Here is a 17,177-nt window from a genome sequence, read left to right as displayed (position 1 = left end):
GTTATGATTAACGAGTATAATTTTTTTGTCTTTTTCTTATCAACATGGCTGCAATGTCTTGGTATGTTTCACTCATTACACACACTGAAAATTGAAATAGATTCTCGCTTCATTAAGTATTAACTTTCTTTAGTAAGTTTGTGTACATTTATTATAAGTTGATGATGTTATTTACTTATTTAATGATTGATGCATAACGGGAATTTTAGGACATACTGTCTTGGAGGAATATAACTGCGGTCAAGCAGATATTCAATACAAAGCCATGTTGAAAGGCGGCACAATGGCTGGCTCATTCCGAAATTATGGTACCGTCAAAAATATTCAAGAATGTATACACAATTGTTGCATGGCAAAGAAATGTGATGTTGCCATAGTGGTTAGTAACCGTTGTTATGGAGTTCATTGCTACAATTCTACCATGTGCGAAACTGAACCAGTAGAGGGCAAAGCTGCTAAAGAGGGAATGCAAATTGCACATGTTTCCCAAGGTAGAAAAATGGACATAGGTTAGTAAGAATGTCACTAATTGAAGATATTTTGACTTGAATCAATCCAATAAGAATGCTCTAACAACTTTTAAGAAAAACTTGATCCAATCAATACAGAAAAATTCGACCTTGATGCAAAATGTCCTCATAATGAAGTCATGTACAATGTGAAACTAAGAGGGGGACTCCTGGCAGGAAAGTTCACAGATATTGGAAAAGTTCGTAGCATAAAGACCTGTATCAGATATTGCTGTCAGACACAAAAGAGATGTGATCTTGCATTTCTTTTAAAAGACAGATGTTACCTAGTAAAATGCTACAATGAGGAAAGATGTCAAGCTTTGCCTTCACCTTCAGTAGATTTTAACTTCGAACAAAAGATGGCATTTGTTGCTCCTTGGCTTTACAGGAAAAATAAAAAATTGGGTAAAAATGATTTAATCAAAAATTACACCAGGATCGCTTTGACTTCCATCGTTTATTGTGATTGATAAATTTTTCCATTGTTACAGTGACAGTTCCTTCGGGTCAATCCCCACATCATATCCAGTGTACCCAAAGTAAGGTATATAATGATGTTGAGATCAGCGGGGGTAGTAATGCAGGAGATTTTACGGATGTTGGTAAAGTTGGCCGTATGCATATTTGTACCCGCTTATGTTGTGAATCACCATTATGTGACCTTGCTTACATGATTGGACAATCTTGTTTCTTGGTAAGATGTGCTGACGAGAAGAAATGTCGCGTGATAAATGCAGGAGTGGGCGAAAGTAAGAGAAATAAGACAAAAGATATATCGATCCAATACATCGTAAAAAGAAAGTACAACATCAAGTTTGGAAAAGGTGCAAAGTTTTGCGTCTGCAGGTATGTGGAAGGATGAAATTTTTCTACTGTCTTTACTCGTTTTCCATTTAGATGGCGTACCAATGACCAATAAAGACAAAAAGAAACAAATGAGATGTCACGTGAAAGGGAAAGTACAAAAGAATACTGTCCTCTACGCGGGAATGATTTCGGGAGACTTGACACCACATCCTGGTATCAAACGTATTAAACCATGCGTAAAAAAATGCTGTCAAGATCTAAGATGTGAGGTAGCTTTAATGTTAGAAGAAAAATGTTATACAGTGAGATGTATAAATAAAGATTACTGTAGTGCAAGACCTGCTCCACCTTCAATTCATGGTAAAAAACCAACTTTGGCATTTGTGACGAGAGAAAATCTTTATAAAGGTGAGAGGTTTGATCGTACAAGTATCAGCATAGAACATGAGTTTACAGCACAAAAAGGGAGCAATTTGTAAATGTCATCCTGATAGCTTATTATTAATCAGTTTTGTTTGATTCAGATCCGTACGATGTTCAACATCAAACAAGTGTAAGCAATATAAAAGACGTAGACATTGATGATGACACCGACGGTTATGATGAAAAAAGTACTTAAAGAATTATCAATGCTCGAACGATAAATTTGACTTGAACAAACGGTACAATAAAAATTCAGGATACGAAACCGGATGTTCATATAGAGACTACTACATTCAAAATCGGCGATTTTACTACAGGCAATAAATTCATCTTAATATAATAATAAAGTAATTTATCTTACCTTCTGGTGTTGTCGCAATTCTTGCCCTCTGATTGGTGGAAATTTTATTCCTTTTGTTAAACTCTCCATTTCTTTGTTCCTATGAAAAAGTAGGATGGAAATTGTTGGAGCTTTGCTAAAAGTTTTACTTTATGTTGATATCAATTTCATTTAAATGACAAACGAAAATAGTTAAATTGAACACCATGAAGATAAGAAAGAAAGTACTATTTTGAGAAAGACGAATCTAAAATAAATGATAATATGATTTGTCACACAGATATATTTCTATTGTTGGTTTTCACAGGTACGTAAAAATTTAGTATCGTAATTTAAATTCTAAATAACTCCGATATATTAAGTTCCATTCTCCAAGAGTAAGAATCTATTAAAGTTAACTTGCTCTTGTCATGTTTGTTTGTTTAAATTAAACGTACGATTGTTGTGATAATATTCAAGTTGAATTGCAATAACAAAAGAGCTATATTCTGTGGAATCTTAATTATTTTTATTTTGATTTGTTCGCTAAGATAAGAGTAAGGATTATGAGACTCATTAAAATAAACACATCAGAGAACTTAGTTTGTATATTTGCATTTCTTGTAAAGAGCTTCTTATCTGTCGTGCGGTAAAATTCACAATTCTTGATTTGAACCCAGGATAGTTTTGTCGTTAAGTTTCATCCTAGCAATATCTTGGTATTTAACTGCAGTTCCAATGCTAGCTGATTATCTACAACAATGTCTGAAAACACCAATTGAAGAAAATGTCACATTGAAAGGTGGTATTGGTGCGGGCACCTTTAAAAAGCTGGGGAAAGTGACAGAAATGAGATCATGTATTCAGTTATGTTGTAAAGAAATGTCATGTGATGTTGCATTTATGTCAGCGCAAAATTGTTATGCTGTTGAATGTGTTAGTGATGATGAGTGTGAGTCAACGACAACGGATACTTCTGATGTTCAAGTTCTGATTGCTCATGTTAAGAAAATTAAGAAAAAGGCAGGTTGGTGCCAAATGAAAACAAAAAAACACCCCTTCAATGTAGTGTTTAAAAGTAGTGATTAAAAATATGTTTTAGGTAACTCAACCTTGGATGTTTTAACCAACCCTGGTCTCCTGGCAAAAAAGAGTCCTCTTGCAACAGGAGGAAATCCAGCAATGGCAGGAATGGCAGGAAAGTGCAAGGCTGGCAAAGTATATCATGAGGTATGTATATATACTTAATACATAAATGTGTTCAAAGTACTTGTGAACAGTACTACTTTTTTAATTTTATATCATCTTAATTTTAATCAATATGCTCACAAAATAAAACATTCGCTTACAGTAATAAGATTAATACAAACAAGTCCAATAATATCTTTCTAAAGACATTCTTTGATGCAATTTATTGCACTAATTTGTTAATATCATTATCACTAAACGTGCTAAGGTGACTTTACGTGGAGGTATTAATGCAGGCACATATAAAGACATTGGACTGGTCAGTGGAATGTCCCAATGTCAGAAGAAATGTTGCAGCTTTTCAGCTTGTGATCTTGCTTTTTTATTGGGCGGAAGATGTTATCTGGTCGGTTGTGCTGATGGAAAAGGTTGTCAAATAAATAAGGCTAAACCTTCTATATATAAGCCAATGATATCTTATGTGACGCGCTGGAGTACCGAAGGAGTAAAACATACAAGTAAGAGAAAAGTGAAGTTTCTTAACCAGATAATGTTAACGTCATAAATTACTGTCTGTTTGCATCCAGTTCATTTTGATGGACCTGAAAGAGCTGATCAATACCAATGTCCACGCATGGTACCGCTGACTAAAGTAACGCTAAAAGGCGGGCTTAAAGCTGGAGATTTCACTGATGTAGGAAAAGTTGGAAAGCTAAAAGATTGTTACGATATTTGTTGTCGCACAGAAAACTGTGACCTTGCATTCATGCTTGGTCAGAATTGCTTCAGTATCAAGTGCCATGATAAAAGTTTATGTACTACAATCCCTGCACAACCAAGCATCTTCAACCCACAGATAGCGTACGTTCTAACTAGAGAAAAAGTTTCCTTAAAGACAACAATGGAAGGTAAAAAAAAACTGAAATTTGCATAGATGAATTTTTCTCATATGTTATCAGCTGACTTCCTTTTCTAGAAAAGTACCATGGAAATGATTTAAAAAATATATCTCACGTTACATGTCCAAAAGGTCACGTGGTTGATAAAGTCACATTAACTGGGGGTTTGAATGCTGGCAAATATAGAGATCACGGCAAGGTTGAAGACATTCAAAAATGTCGTCGTATCTGCTGTGAAATCCCGAAATGCAACGTGGCCTTTATGATTGCGGAGAATTGTTTTTCCGTAGAATGTAAGACGGAGCCCGGATGTCGTACCCAGCCTGCCGTATCAACACAATATCACCCTAGAATTTCATACGTACGGTTTATTGGATCAGATAACATTATTGGTGGTATGAAAGTATTTCATCTGCACACGTTCATCATAACAACTATTTAGCAACATTTATGTGTGTTTTACTAACTTTCATATTTCTACTGTAGTATTTAATGATATGAACGATACAGAAAAGAATACTACAAAAAACCTAGACGATCTCTTCAGTTCTGGAACATTACAACAGGAATCGTCTATTTCTAAAACAGCAGCTGAGTTTGAAGATTCACGCAATATTTTAACATCACAATTTATAAAACCTCGACCTCAGACGACCACAGAATCTCCTTTGAAAACCAGTATACTGTTAATGAATGGTGATACTACAGGTGCATGCTATAAATTAACAAGCTTTCTTTCTTTTTTGTGTCTTTCTTCTCGAATATTTTTCTCAATTTTGTTTTTCAGATCTTGCATCTGCATTAAAGAGTGCTCAACCAACAACTAAAAACCTTGCAAAGAGTAATTCAGCTATAAAGAACCAACTGCACGATGCCAAAGCAGGGCAAGCAATTGCTCTAAAAATGATCAATGGTGAACTGCAACTCTCTCCAACAGAGAAAAATGGGACAAAATTTTCTAATTCAATGATAAATAAGGTATTTTGTTGGCGACTAAAGGCAAGAAAAATATAGAGTGTAGAGTAGGTAAAAAATATTCTCTTTCCTTTGACTGCAGGATAATATTTCCAGTTGTAAAGCTATAAAACAAATGAAGGACGTAACTTTATCGGGTGGAAAAAATGCTGGTACCTTTAAAGAACAAGGGCAGACGTCTACTATGGATAAATGCGTCAAATTTTGCTGTAAAGAGAAGAATTGTAACTTAGTATTATTGCTTGATAAAATGTGCTACACGGTAGCATGTAAGGACAAGAAATCTTGTGAAACATCACCAGCTCCTCCATCCAATTTTGTTCCTAAACTTGCAATTGTTCGGCCAGTAGAAAACGCCACCTCAAAGGAAGGTAATCTTTTTTCTGTTTTTATTTTAATAAAAAAATTATTCATCTGTATCGATGCTGTCAATTTGAATTTCTTTAGTTAAACGTCCAACTATTTCCAAAATTCCAAACAATTTGAAGTGCAAATACAAAAAGATATCAAATAATATTAAGTTAAAGAACGGCAAAAAAGCAGGAATATTTAAGCTAGCTGAAGACGTTAAGACAATGGCAGAATGTATGGCAACATGTTGTGATGAATCGATGTGTGATCTAGCTTACTTTGAGCGAGGAAAATGTTTTTCTGTGATATGTAACCCAAATAATGGCTGTTCTACAACTAACGTAACAAACGACGAAGACTATCCACTAATGGCATTTACATCATCCGTTCAAAAATCGGCTGTAAAAGGTAACAATCTTACATAACGATAAATTTGAGTCTTTCTGGACAAAAATTTTGAGATAGGCAATACGAGCCGGTTATTCCTGTTGTTCAAAGAAGAAAAATTTGAAAATTCTCTCAACGCTTTAATAGAAGCTGAAGTAAACACGGAAGAAGATAATCCAATGCCAAAAAAAGATGAGCATTGTCAACCAAGAAAAATAACACGTAGCAGTAAATTGAGTGGAGCAAAGTTAACAGAGATTGGAAAAGTAAAAAACCTTCAATCATGTATTGAGCATTGTTGTCGTAAAGATAGTTGTGATGTTGTCTACATGGAAGATGAGACATGTTATACAGTAGAGTGTCAAGATGGTTTGCAATGTCGGTCCTTTGAGAAATCTGCCGAAAAAGATGAAAATACTTTGATTGCTTACATGCAAAGAACTGTTAACAAAGCAGAAAAAGAGCAAGGTAAACAATATGTAGATTAAATGTATTTTCAGTCAATAAAAATTTATAAATATATTTATTTTCTTGACAGATTGGGTAATAGTGTATGTAATCGTTGGATCACTGGTCTGTGCATCAGGTTTAAGTGGGATCATTTGGGCTTCCTGTATCTGCATCAAGAGGTAAGCTATGTTTTCTTGCAATTTATTTCAGAGAGAATAACTATCGTTATTTTGATCTCCACCAGAAACCGTCTCCGTCAAAGCCGACGATTGATTGACGATGTAAGTGAGGAAGAAGAAGAAGAAGAAGAAGAAATGATTCCGAAACGTAGTATAAATAATATCCTACCTAACACATTATATTCTAACAATAAATTGAGCAATACATAAACACCGAGTCGAAAGCTCAATAAAATCATTTTATACAATCCGGAGAAACTTTTATTTTTGTACATTAAATATGCCTGGATTACCAATCTTTAAACTTAAACATATAATTATATAATTATGTTTAAAGATTGGTAATCCAGGCACTATATTGTTTAAAAATAAAAGTTTCTCCGGATTTTATAAAGAATTTCATTGAGCTTTCGACTCGTTGCTTCGAGCCTTCATCAGAATGAGGAAGTTATCTATTTACAGTTGCTTTTAGCTTGTAGACGCTTTTGGTACAGTAAAGACAACGACACAATAAACAGACATATCGACATACCCATCATATATTCATAACTTAAGAAAAAAGATAAAAGAACTACAAACAACACCAAAACTACAACAATACACTCTAATAACATTAACACCAATCACATCCACAATACACCAAAACCCATGGCAACGAATTTCACCCCATCCAATCACATTAATCCACCCGCTAATCCAATTAGACGCTCTAAGCGTCTACAAGCTAAAAGCAACTGTAAATAGATAACTTCCTCATTCTGATGAAAGCTCGAAGCAACGAGTCGAAAGCTCAATAAAATTCTTTGTAAAATCTGGAGAAACTTTTATTTTTAAATTATATAATTATATAATATATAATATATAATTTTGCTTTGATTTTTCTCTCTTTAGATTACAAAAGGTATAAGAATCCAGTCCCAAGACTATATCGTTGATAAAGTACAGTAAATGCATCGGTCATCACACTGCAGTTTGACAAAGACTTTTATAATAACCGATAATTTGTTGTCATAAAAAGACAGCTGGGGAAGTTATTGATCATAGACTGTCAATGCATTATGTCAATAAAAAAATCAAATAGAAGATAAAAGATTAGTTTTCTTCATTTTATTTGTTTTACAGATAAATTAATTTTAAGATTATTTTTAGTCACTAGAAATTGACTTGAAATGAAATAAGCTTAAAATTCATTTTAGATATTAAATTTTTAAAACAAATTTTAACTTTATTTTTAATAATCATCTATAAATTACTGATTAATAATTTACAATTCTACGTTATTTGAAAAAATGACTAACCATTTCAGTTTTACAAAAACCTAACTAGATGCTTTGACGTTTATTCTAACCACGAGAATAGAGGCATCTTACGCACTTCCTGACAAATAAATAATATTTTAATACTTTAACTATTGACTTTTATGGAGAAACAAAACGAAACCATATAATGGGCTTGTGTTAAAATCGCAAGAATGGTTGCTATTGAAACCATGCCTTGGCAAAGCACAGAAAGTAATGTAAAATCTCTCTCTTTTCATTGTTCTGACTATTTTTGAGGAAATGCCTGAATTAAAAATGAAACTTTAAAGGACACTTACAGTTGTTGCTTTTAAAGATTTCCTTGATCTATATCGAGGCATGTTTCTGAAATATCCACCAAGTAGAATCGTCACAGAGACAATTAACATTAGACCTGTAGTCACAACGATAACGACAATACCAACAGCTTTTGTTAAAGGATAACCGATCAATGTCAATGACTGTTCCACTTAAAAGGAAACACACCAAGAACATTAAAATTTTCATGTGTCAATGCTGACATAGATGGATAACAATTACCTTTAAATAGTTTCTATAAGCTAGAAGATAGTATATGAATTCAGACTATAGAGATTTAAAATCATTAGTTGAGAGAAGAATCTCACTAAACTGAAATAATGAATGATTACTTACAAAGACAGGAGGTATTATCATTTGATAAGGCGTATCCTTCAGTACAAGAACATTCATACCCTCCTGGAGTATTTTCGCAAAGTTGGGAACAATTGTTCAAAGCAAATACGGAACATTCATCAATATCTATGGGGAGAAGAGGCATGCATATAAGGAAAAGAATTAGAAATTGTTCAGGTTTTAACGTTGATTACCTGAGCAATTATGGCCATTATTGTATAGCTCGTAACCAAACGGACATGAACAAATGTAACTACCATTTGTATTATTGCAGGTATGAGAACATGTTGAACTAGAGTCTTCACATTCATTAATATCTAGAGAATTGTGTTTTAACAATAATTAAGAACATTTTCAGGAAATTTTGTACAAATTGCTAGAATACTTTTTTAAAAAAGTGAAGTTATAGAGTAAAAATATTTAATAAATGTGTTCACCAAATACATGTCGTCGTCTCTTACCATGACACGTATGTAAATCATTTCCAAGTTTATATCCCTCGTAACATAAACATCGGTAACTTCCTTGTGTGTTTAAGCATTTCTGTTCACACAGAATATTTCTTGTTTTCATCTGACATTCATCAACATCAATGATGTCCAGTTTTACCGATCTAACACATTAGAATATCATTGAACGTTATTCTTAAATTCACGTCAATTAGATGTCTTAGTGAGAGGCAACATTAGTCGTGTGTTTTAATAAAACAGAACAAAAAACAAAATAAAAAATCCCCAACAAAATTGTTGGCACTCCCTAACCTTGACTTTGTCTCTAAATCATTCGAGGCAATGCAATGATATGTTCCGCTGTCACTCATGTTTGTATGCTCGATCAATAAAGAATTACTACGAGTGATCTTGTATCGATCATCCCGAGCGAGAGGAAGAGCACCATCGCCTCCATTCGCCCATTTTATCAATGGTGCCGGTGAAGCTCGAGCTCGACAGTTAAGGATTGCTCTTTGTCCTTGATAAACTTTCATTTTTAAAAACTGTACTGCAACTTCTACTGGAGCTGAAATATGACAAACATGTTAACACTTTACAGCATAAGTGACGTCAACCAATTATAGGAAAAAATTTTATGTAATAACAACCTGTAAGTATATCTCTCTTTAAGTAACTTGTCTTTCTCTTTATTTGGAGAACATTATCTACAGAAATGTAATATGGGTAATGAATAAAAAAGGTAGATTTACATAGCACAAAAATTTTTATGATAAAATACTTACTTTCACAAGTTTTGTTGTCAAGCTTTAGTGCAAATCCTTTTCTGCAGGTGCAAACATAGCTTCCAGGTAAATTTACACATTGTTGAGAACATTTTGAAATTCCAAGAAGACATTCGTCAATATCTAACAATCAACGTGAAAATTATGATTTCTTTTTCGTACATATTGTTGATGGTGAAAAAAACATGGACATACCATCACAATGGCGATCATCTTTGTTGAGTGTGAAACCTGATGTACATTCACATTTGAAACCTTTATTTAATTGAACACATTCTTGTTGACAATGATGCCATCCAAAAATGCACTTTTTGTTCTCTAAAACAAATCATCATATTTCTTTCAAATATAATTTCCATAAAAATATCGACGGGGATGTGCCAATTGACGATTTTTCAAACATAATCCTTAACCCTTAATCTCTCCCCTATAGCAAACTATAACACTCAACAAACTTTTGAAATTCTATCTTTGTATACGAAGTATATCCACAAGTCAATTGACGTTTGATCAAATCATCAAAATATGCTATGCGTAGCCGCTTTAAGTGACGTTGCACCATATTTTAAACATCTCTGACTCGCAAGGATAGCTTGTACACGCGCTAAACAACAATATTATGCCAGAAACATATTAAGACGTGCAACACAAAAAATTTGATTTTCCAACCATCAAGTTATACTCAGTTACTGGTTGATAACAGACATTACAAAGCATATTTTTGAATCTGCAAAATATTTAATAGTTGGGTGTTTACGTTATTAATTGTTTTATGTTGTTTGAACTATGTTCATCAATCTCTTCATTTTGTGCCATGCTGCGTGCCAATTTTTCGACAATATTATGATGGACATGTCCAAAGAAAAATCTTTTATACGGTAAGTATATATTTATGGAATAGCAGGATTAATAGTGATAATATATTTTGAAATAACTTACTTAAACAGTGTTTACCATCAAAAGCAAGGACCATATCAGGAGGACACAAACATTGGTAACCAATTGTATCAAGGTAATGGCATCCATGCTGGCAACCAAATTTTAAGTGACAGTAGAGATGTTCTATAAAGATAAATTTAAGTGTAAAACAAAGGAGCAAGTGATAAAAAGTAAACTTTAATATTGAGTTTTAAAGTAAATTGAGATTAAGTTTTGCCTCGAAATATTTTAATATCATTTGTTTTAAAAATACCTCTTTTCTGTTCCAACGATGCATTATGAAAAGAAATATTCTTAACAACAGATGTGACGTCAGATACTTTCATGTGAATTTTTTTCTTATTAATACGATTGCGATGTTTCTTCAGATTATGAGTTTTATGTTGTTTCATGTTTGATCTATGTATTCCGTGATGATATTGCAAACGATGCTTTAAATGTAATTTATTTGCTACGTGCACTTTTTCTCCCTGTTGGCTTTTCCTTTTTTCTTCATCTATTATATGTTTCGCTGCCGTTCCTAAATCATGATGTAACTTTGTCATCAATTCCTTTATTTTTTTCTTTCTTTGAAGCAGTTTCAATGCGTACATCAAATTGTTCAAATGCATCCTTTTTCTGTGATGTTTTGCTGGAGTTTTTGGGACTAATTGAGAAGCAACGTTTGACGTATTTTTATAAGTTTTGTTGCTCCCATGTATTTGAGGTTTTACAGAGACAATTGTATTTTTTTCTTCACCCAATTTATGTAAGGAGTTTTTTTCAGAAGAAACAAGCGTTAATGGGGACATTAAAGCATCTTGAGGACCACGAAACAATATTAAGCCACTACGGTTTACATAAGCAACCTCCGAAATAAAATCATTACTTGGTGGAGCACGTAATTTACAGAAGTTTTTTATGATGCATGATATCGCATAACACGATTTTTGAACGAGAAAAGCTGTATTACATGAAGGAAGAGAGCAGCATCGTAAAACGCATTGATCAATTTCAGTGACATTTTTAAACTGAACGATTTTTCCTGCTCCAAGACCTGCATTGATCGTAACATTGGATATTCGAATACCAGGATAGCACTTGCCAAGAGATGACAATGTTTTCTCTGATTGACTAGTATTTTTCTTTTGAGTTCTTTTAACGAAAACAATCTTTAGATCAAATTTTAAAAGGTTTGCCGGTCGTACTTCACAGAGTTTTCTAGTCTGACATTTTAATGCAAAACAGGTGACTCCTTTCATGATAGCAGCATCACAATAATCTTTTTGACAGCAGTGATAGATACAATCATTCATGTTGCTATTGTCAGCAATCTTTGTGAATTTGCCTGCCTTCAAGCCACCCCTGAAAGTATATTTGTTATAAACATTTCCATTTACAGCACAGGAAAATTCATGGCTTGGCGATGGTGCAGATTTCCATTCACGAGGCAAGTTATTTGTTTGGTTATTGTGTGAAGCAGTTTTTGCAGTGGCACTTTTCAGTTTTTCATAAACTAAATAGTTTAAAGTCTTTGGTAACTCCAAAGACGAAATGTTTTCTACTGATGGACGATCATATATTTTCGTAATTATTGATCCACTCTTCAAACGATACTTAGCTTTCGAAAATGGAAAGTCTTTTTCATATCTTGCTGAATGGCTTCTGGAGATATTATTCAAGTGATAACCTCTAGTGTCTATGTTAATCAAATATTGTCTAACTTCCACATTTTTTAAAGACCTTTTGAAGATATATATCTCGTCTAGATAACCGTTAAGGTCGTTTGTATAAGCTGTTGATCCAAAATATATCACATCATCCATCTTCTTAGAGAATTCCCCTTTCCCACGTCCTACAGCTTTCACACGGCCATTTACTAACACCTTTGCCTTCTTTAATTGCGTGTCATAGCAAACAACGACGTGATTCCAGGTATTTGGACCAATTACCAAAGGAGAGACGACCGTGAATATGGCATGTCTAGTTTTATCAAGACAAGACCAGAAAAGACGACCATTATTTACTTTCAACAAGCAAGATGATTGACTTAAACGTGATTGACGATCTACGCTGCTAAATATCACATGATCTCCATCAATATTCGACAGTTTAATCCAAGCAGCAATAGAGAGGCCTTCATACGGTTCTACTTTAAAAGATAAACCATTCACAACAAGATCCCCTGTCGTTAGATCTAATCCAGGACCATGACGACTAAACCGTATAATCTTTGCGCCTAAACACAATGTGAAGATTTTAAACATTATATATGCACTGCATTGATGACCAATAATGTTACAAATTATTACCGTTTTCTAATGTTCCATTGTTATTTTTACCAGAACCGTCCACAACACTGCTTCCTTTGACAACGTTAAAACCATAGTAAATAAGCAAGGTATTTTTTGCTGTACTTTTGTTCTTACTCATTTCATCTACAAAAAATAAAGAAACTTAATTAAATAAATCAAATAAATTGAAAAACTTTCATTTAACTTACTTGACTCCAATCTTCTTGATGGTGGTCTTGAAACCAGCGAAAGTAAACTACCTCCATCAACAATACGGCACATCTCATGAGTAGAACAGAAAATTGAAAAGCAATCCCCATTTCTTATCATTGCAATATCACAGTCACTTAACTTGCAGCAAAATCCTAAACACGCCTCCATTGACGAGATATTTGGATATTTTTGGAAACTGTTAGCACTCAATCCTCCTTTAATATCAACGTTGTACAGCATTCCGTTCCCCTTGCACTTCCCCGTGGCTGGCTTTAACAATGATGTTTCTGAAAATCGTATCCCAGTTTCAGGACTTAAATTGTCAATCTTTCTCAGAAATGGCGAGGAATGTCGATCAATCTTTTCAAAATGATGTCCTGAGCAATATAAGAGGACATTTTTAAAAAAGTCAGTTACTATCGGACACTCGATTTTCATAATCATGACAAATTAATGTGTGGCACTGTCATGACATGTAAGTGTGTATACGATTAGGCGTATAAAACTTTCTTGTATACTTAGTTTACCTTTAAATGACACCATTTTTCTTAAAACAAAAAATACACTAGACGGGCCTTCAGTAGCAGGAGTAGGCTTGCACCCTTCGTCATTTTTGCATTTTACTCTATAACATAATCCATTTGTGTCCATAAAAGCCAAATCACAACTATCAATAGCACAGCATCTTGTGAAGCATTCAACTACATCTCTCACTCCTTTTTCATGTTCAAACTTCCCAGCATCACGACCACCACGCAATGTGCTGTTTACGTGATAGGTTCCCTGAGAACATACAGAGGAATCTTTAGTATGGTTAGTAAATGGTAAAATTTTTGTTTTGTTTTCAGAGGTTCGAATGGCAGAAATCTTGGATGGTTCGTCCTCCAACAATGCTAAAAAATTACAAAAAAATGATCTGTTACAAACGTTTTAAAGAATCAAATGCAAAACTCAAAAAATATATAAAATAAATCAAAACTACTATTTACTAACCAATTAGAGATGGACATTTATGACGCAATGTATTGATTTCAGGTGTCGTCAATGCCCGATCATAAAGATAAAACTCATCAACATCACCATATAAACTCTCCGATAAACCTATCCCAATATCACCTAGCCATTGTTGAGACAGCAACCCACTAGCTTCATTTTCTTTAAACAGCTGACCATTTAAAACGACCGTTGCCAAGTGGATTTCAGAATCATATGTACCAACAATATGGTTCCACTTATTATTGGCTATACTGGGAACGTTTGTATTAATCTAAATAGAAACAAAGATATTTTTATCTTAACACATTCTCCTACTTCACCTTTATGAATTAAGAGAACGCTTTTTAATAATTTGAAGAGCAAATCACGACGACGTCACTCACGTTAAAAATTAATTTTCGATTTTCATCTACATGCGTCCAGCGAGCATTGCCATCAAAAATACGGAGGTCAAGTTTTCCCCCTTCTCCTGAGAGACCACGTTGTACACTGAATATAGAAACACTCTGAAAAATGTCCTTCAGTTTTACCCAGACAGCAACTGTGATAGCTTTGCTTGGCTTTACCAAAAAATCCTTTGCATTGAAAAAGATTTTTCCCCCCTGGAAAGTGCCAAATGATTTGCACTGTCCTTTTCCGGGAACAATGAGAACGGAACCAAACATTTTAGCGTTATGATCCATGCCAGAACTGTCCATTATTTTTAAACCATAAGAGTTCTCAAAATTTAAATGCACCAAGAGATGTGAAATGGTCGCTAAAAAGTTAGTAATATAATTCCATTCATCACATTGAATTGTTTTGCTCAGGGATTAGGTATATTTTAATAAAAAATAGAACTTTTTTTAAAACTTCATAGCAGCGTCTTTAATACCAAAGCTCCAAATGTTCCATTTTCCAGGTGATGTTTGTCAACTTTTTCAGAGAGCACAATATTTAAGAGACCAGAAAAATGGTCTCTTACAATGTTATGCTATCTGATAAAGCCTTGTTTGTTGATTGCCTTCCGAACGATGATTATTATCAATATATCAGCCTTATTCACGAATAATAAAAAGCTTGCAATACAAAATTACAAACTTTGTCTATTTATACAAAATCATTTTTATGAAAAAGACAAGACAAACCTTCATCTTTATTCTCGGAAACATTTTTCTGTTGAGTTTTCCTTTTACTATAAATAAACATTTCATGAATATCTTGAAAGCTTGGATGTTCTTGATTACTGTCACTGGGTGATGGTATCACTGCTTTGGGTTGACGATACCGAAAATGATTCTTACTTCTAGAGTATGGTAAAAATAACGATAATGGACGAGGAACCTTTTTTTCACTGGAATACACAAATACGTGACTTTCAGAGTGATTAGCTTCTCTTGGTTCCGTAGTTAAAAAACTTCCAATGTTCTCAGGAACCAACTTGGAAACAACACTAGATACGCCAAGAGATATGTTAATTTTATCATCATCTAATTTTTGATCATTAAAAGACGTTGCTGCCGGCGCTACGAGTTCTAGTTGTGGTATAATTTTGGCTGCATGTGCATCTTGTTTCATTTTTAAAGTATGATCATTTGAAGATGAATTTATGACATTCTCATTTCCAAGATACGGAGTCCTTAGTACAGCTAAAAAAGAAACTCGATTAGTTTTTTTTGTCAAGAACATTTAACAAAATAGTTAAAAACAAGAATCGTACCTTTGCTACGAGGATTTCTTACAGATTTCCTCCAATAATGTAATGCGTTCCAATTCCCTCTTGGTCTTGGTATTCGGGACCTTTTATCAAGATCCCAGTCTTTTTCCAGTGCATTGCTAATTTTATCACCAACGTCTAACATAATAGGCGTTTGTGACTTCCCTTTTTTCTTCAGAGAAATTGTAGATATATTTCCTAGCTCATCCTTTATTTCATTTAATTCTTTCAGTATCACGTTTTTATTGCCAATCTTTGAAGCACTGTTTGACGTATTCGAACGCTTTCTTTGTTGAAGTTCAGGGACGCTTTTTGAACCCATGTTTTGCTTGTTTTTCTTATTTCCTCTGTTTTCTACTTTCAAGTATTTTTTGTAACCGAAGGTAGATTGAGGTGTTAATATCTTACGTTCAAAAATTTCTTGATCTTTTCTTTCTTGATTGTTAATATTGGCCAGTTCGTCTTCAATTTTTTCCAGTTCACTCATTATATCTAGAGTTGCAGGTTGTTTTTGCTCAACAATAGACTTTCCTTTTTTGAATAAGTTTCTCGACAAAGTTTTTTCATGTGAGTTGATCCTTGCACTAATGTTGTTGTGATATTTTTCAATTTGATTAAACGGATATACCTTTTTCGGAAAGAGTTTTTGTTGTTTGTTTTGAAAAGAAAGGGTTTTTGGTGCGTTATCCTCATAGTTTTCGCTTAGTTTATCAATATCAACATCATTCCTTCTTTGGTGAGCTATTTCTTCTATGATCCTTTCAATGTTCTGATCCAAAATGCTATCGACGTCTTCCTGACCAAAAGGTCGTTTTAACTTGTTCAATATTTTTTGGGCTGAAATCTCACTGTATGATTTATCATTTAAGAAAGGAATTTGCTCATTATTTGTAGCAATGATTTCATTATGATAAATTTTCCTCCGATGTTGGTCACCAGTTGGATAGTAACCTTGTAGTTGGTTAGAGTAAATGCTTTTCAACTGATTTCTTCGATGGTGTATTCCATTATTCCTTTCATCCACAACATTATAACTATTCCTGTTATTATTTAAGTTGCTATTTGTCGTTATTTTGCTTTGCATCTGTGTAGTCAAACTGGATTTTACAGCTTCGTTTGCTGAGTTACCCATAAATTCTTTTTGCTTTTTGAAGTCCGTGTGAGTGCCGTTTTCTTTCAACAAATCAAACAAAAACTGGATCATCTTTGACTGTGAGTCCAAATCACTATTTTTCTTGCTGTGGTTGTTCGCGATATTTCCAACATTAAATTCATGTTTTTCTCCTTTTCTATGACTAAGGACAGAATTTTGTTTACTTGCGGGAAAGTGCTCAAGTTCTTTCTCAATATTCTCAAGATTTTTGGATAATCTAACTTCATTAAT

The 17,177-nt window shown here is 33.7% G+C and overlaps 3 protein-coding genes across 6 annotated transcripts in view; 1 reads left to right on the top strand and 2 right to left on the bottom strand.

Annotated features, from left to right (window-relative positions):
* Window position 1: 1 nt before the first annotated feature.
* LOC124452992 lies at window positions 2-16,993 on the bottom strand. 3 transcript variants are annotated; one of them, XM_047003667.1, is made up of 19 exons: window positions 15,797-16,993; window positions 15,225-15,725; window positions 14,481-14,854; window positions 14,095-14,368; window positions 13,629-13,994; window positions 13,098-13,478; window positions 12,907-13,032; window positions 10,869-12,833; window positions 10,616-10,738; window positions 9,872-9,994; window positions 9,677-9,799; window positions 9,542-9,598; window positions 9,204-9,459; window positions 8,904-9,055; window positions 8,637-8,759; window positions 8,443-8,568; window positions 8,088-8,257; window positions 2,104-2,182; window positions 2-84 (listed from the first exon to the last, which is right to left on the bottom strand). In XM_047003667.1, the coding sequence occupies exons 1-19, from the start codon at window positions 16,923-16,925 to the stop codon at window positions 8-10; spliced, it is 6,525 nt and encodes a 2,174-aa protein (XP_046859623.1). In that variant the 5' UTR covers window positions 16,926-16,993; the 3' UTR covers window positions 2-7. The 3 variants fall into 3 exon arrangements, with proteins under 3 accessions (XP_046859623.1, XP_046859631.1, XP_046859638.1); XM_047003675.1 differs by lacking the exons at window positions 2-84; window positions 2,104-2,182 and adding an exon at window positions 7,725-7,867; XM_047003682.1 differs by lacking the exons at window positions 2-84; window positions 2,104-2,182 and adding an exon at window positions 7,725-7,863.
* Window positions 2,168-7,713, top strand: LOC124453059. 2 transcript variants are annotated; one of them, XM_047003773.1, is made up of 14 exons: window positions 2,168-2,389; window positions 2,795-3,088; window positions 3,164-3,291; window positions 3,518-3,767; window positions 3,837-4,157; window positions 4,226-4,543; window positions 4,635-4,856; window positions 4,936-5,126; window positions 5,206-5,494; window positions 5,571-5,882; window positions 6,009-6,329; window positions 6,400-6,490; window positions 6,556-6,638; window positions 7,382-7,713. In XM_047003773.1, the coding sequence occupies exons 1-14, from the start codon at window positions 2,347-2,349 to the stop codon at window positions 7,423-7,425; spliced, it is 2,907 nt and encodes a 968-aa protein (XP_046859729.1). In that variant the 5' UTR covers window positions 2,168-2,346; the 3' UTR covers window positions 7,426-7,713. The 2 variants fall into 2 exon arrangements, with proteins under 2 accessions (XP_046859729.1, XP_046859722.1); XM_047003766.1 differs by having other exon boundaries at window positions 6,556-6,641.
* LOC124452983 overlaps window positions 16,865-17,177 on the bottom strand; it is a 14,150-nt gene continuing 13,837 nt past the window's right edge. The window contains exon 7 of the mRNA XM_047003654.1: window positions 16,865-17,088. Within this exon, the coding sequence (XP_046859610.1) occupies window positions 16,994-17,088 (95 nt within the window). The 3' untranslated portion in view covers window positions 16,865-16,993. The remainder of the gene's footprint in view (window positions 17,089-17,177) is intronic.

The sequence above is a fragment of the Xenia sp. Carnegie-2017 genome, unplaced genomic scaffold (genome assembly GCF_021976095.1).
Source record: "Xenia sp. Carnegie-2017 unplaced genomic scaffold, XeniaSp_v1 HiC_scaffold_13, whole genome shotgun sequence".
In the NCBI taxonomy this organism is placed as follows: Eukaryota; Metazoa; Cnidaria; class Anthozoa; order Malacalcyonacea; family Xeniidae; genus Xenia; species Xenia sp. Carnegie-2017.
This window is presented reverse-complemented; position numbering and strand designations above follow the sequence as displayed.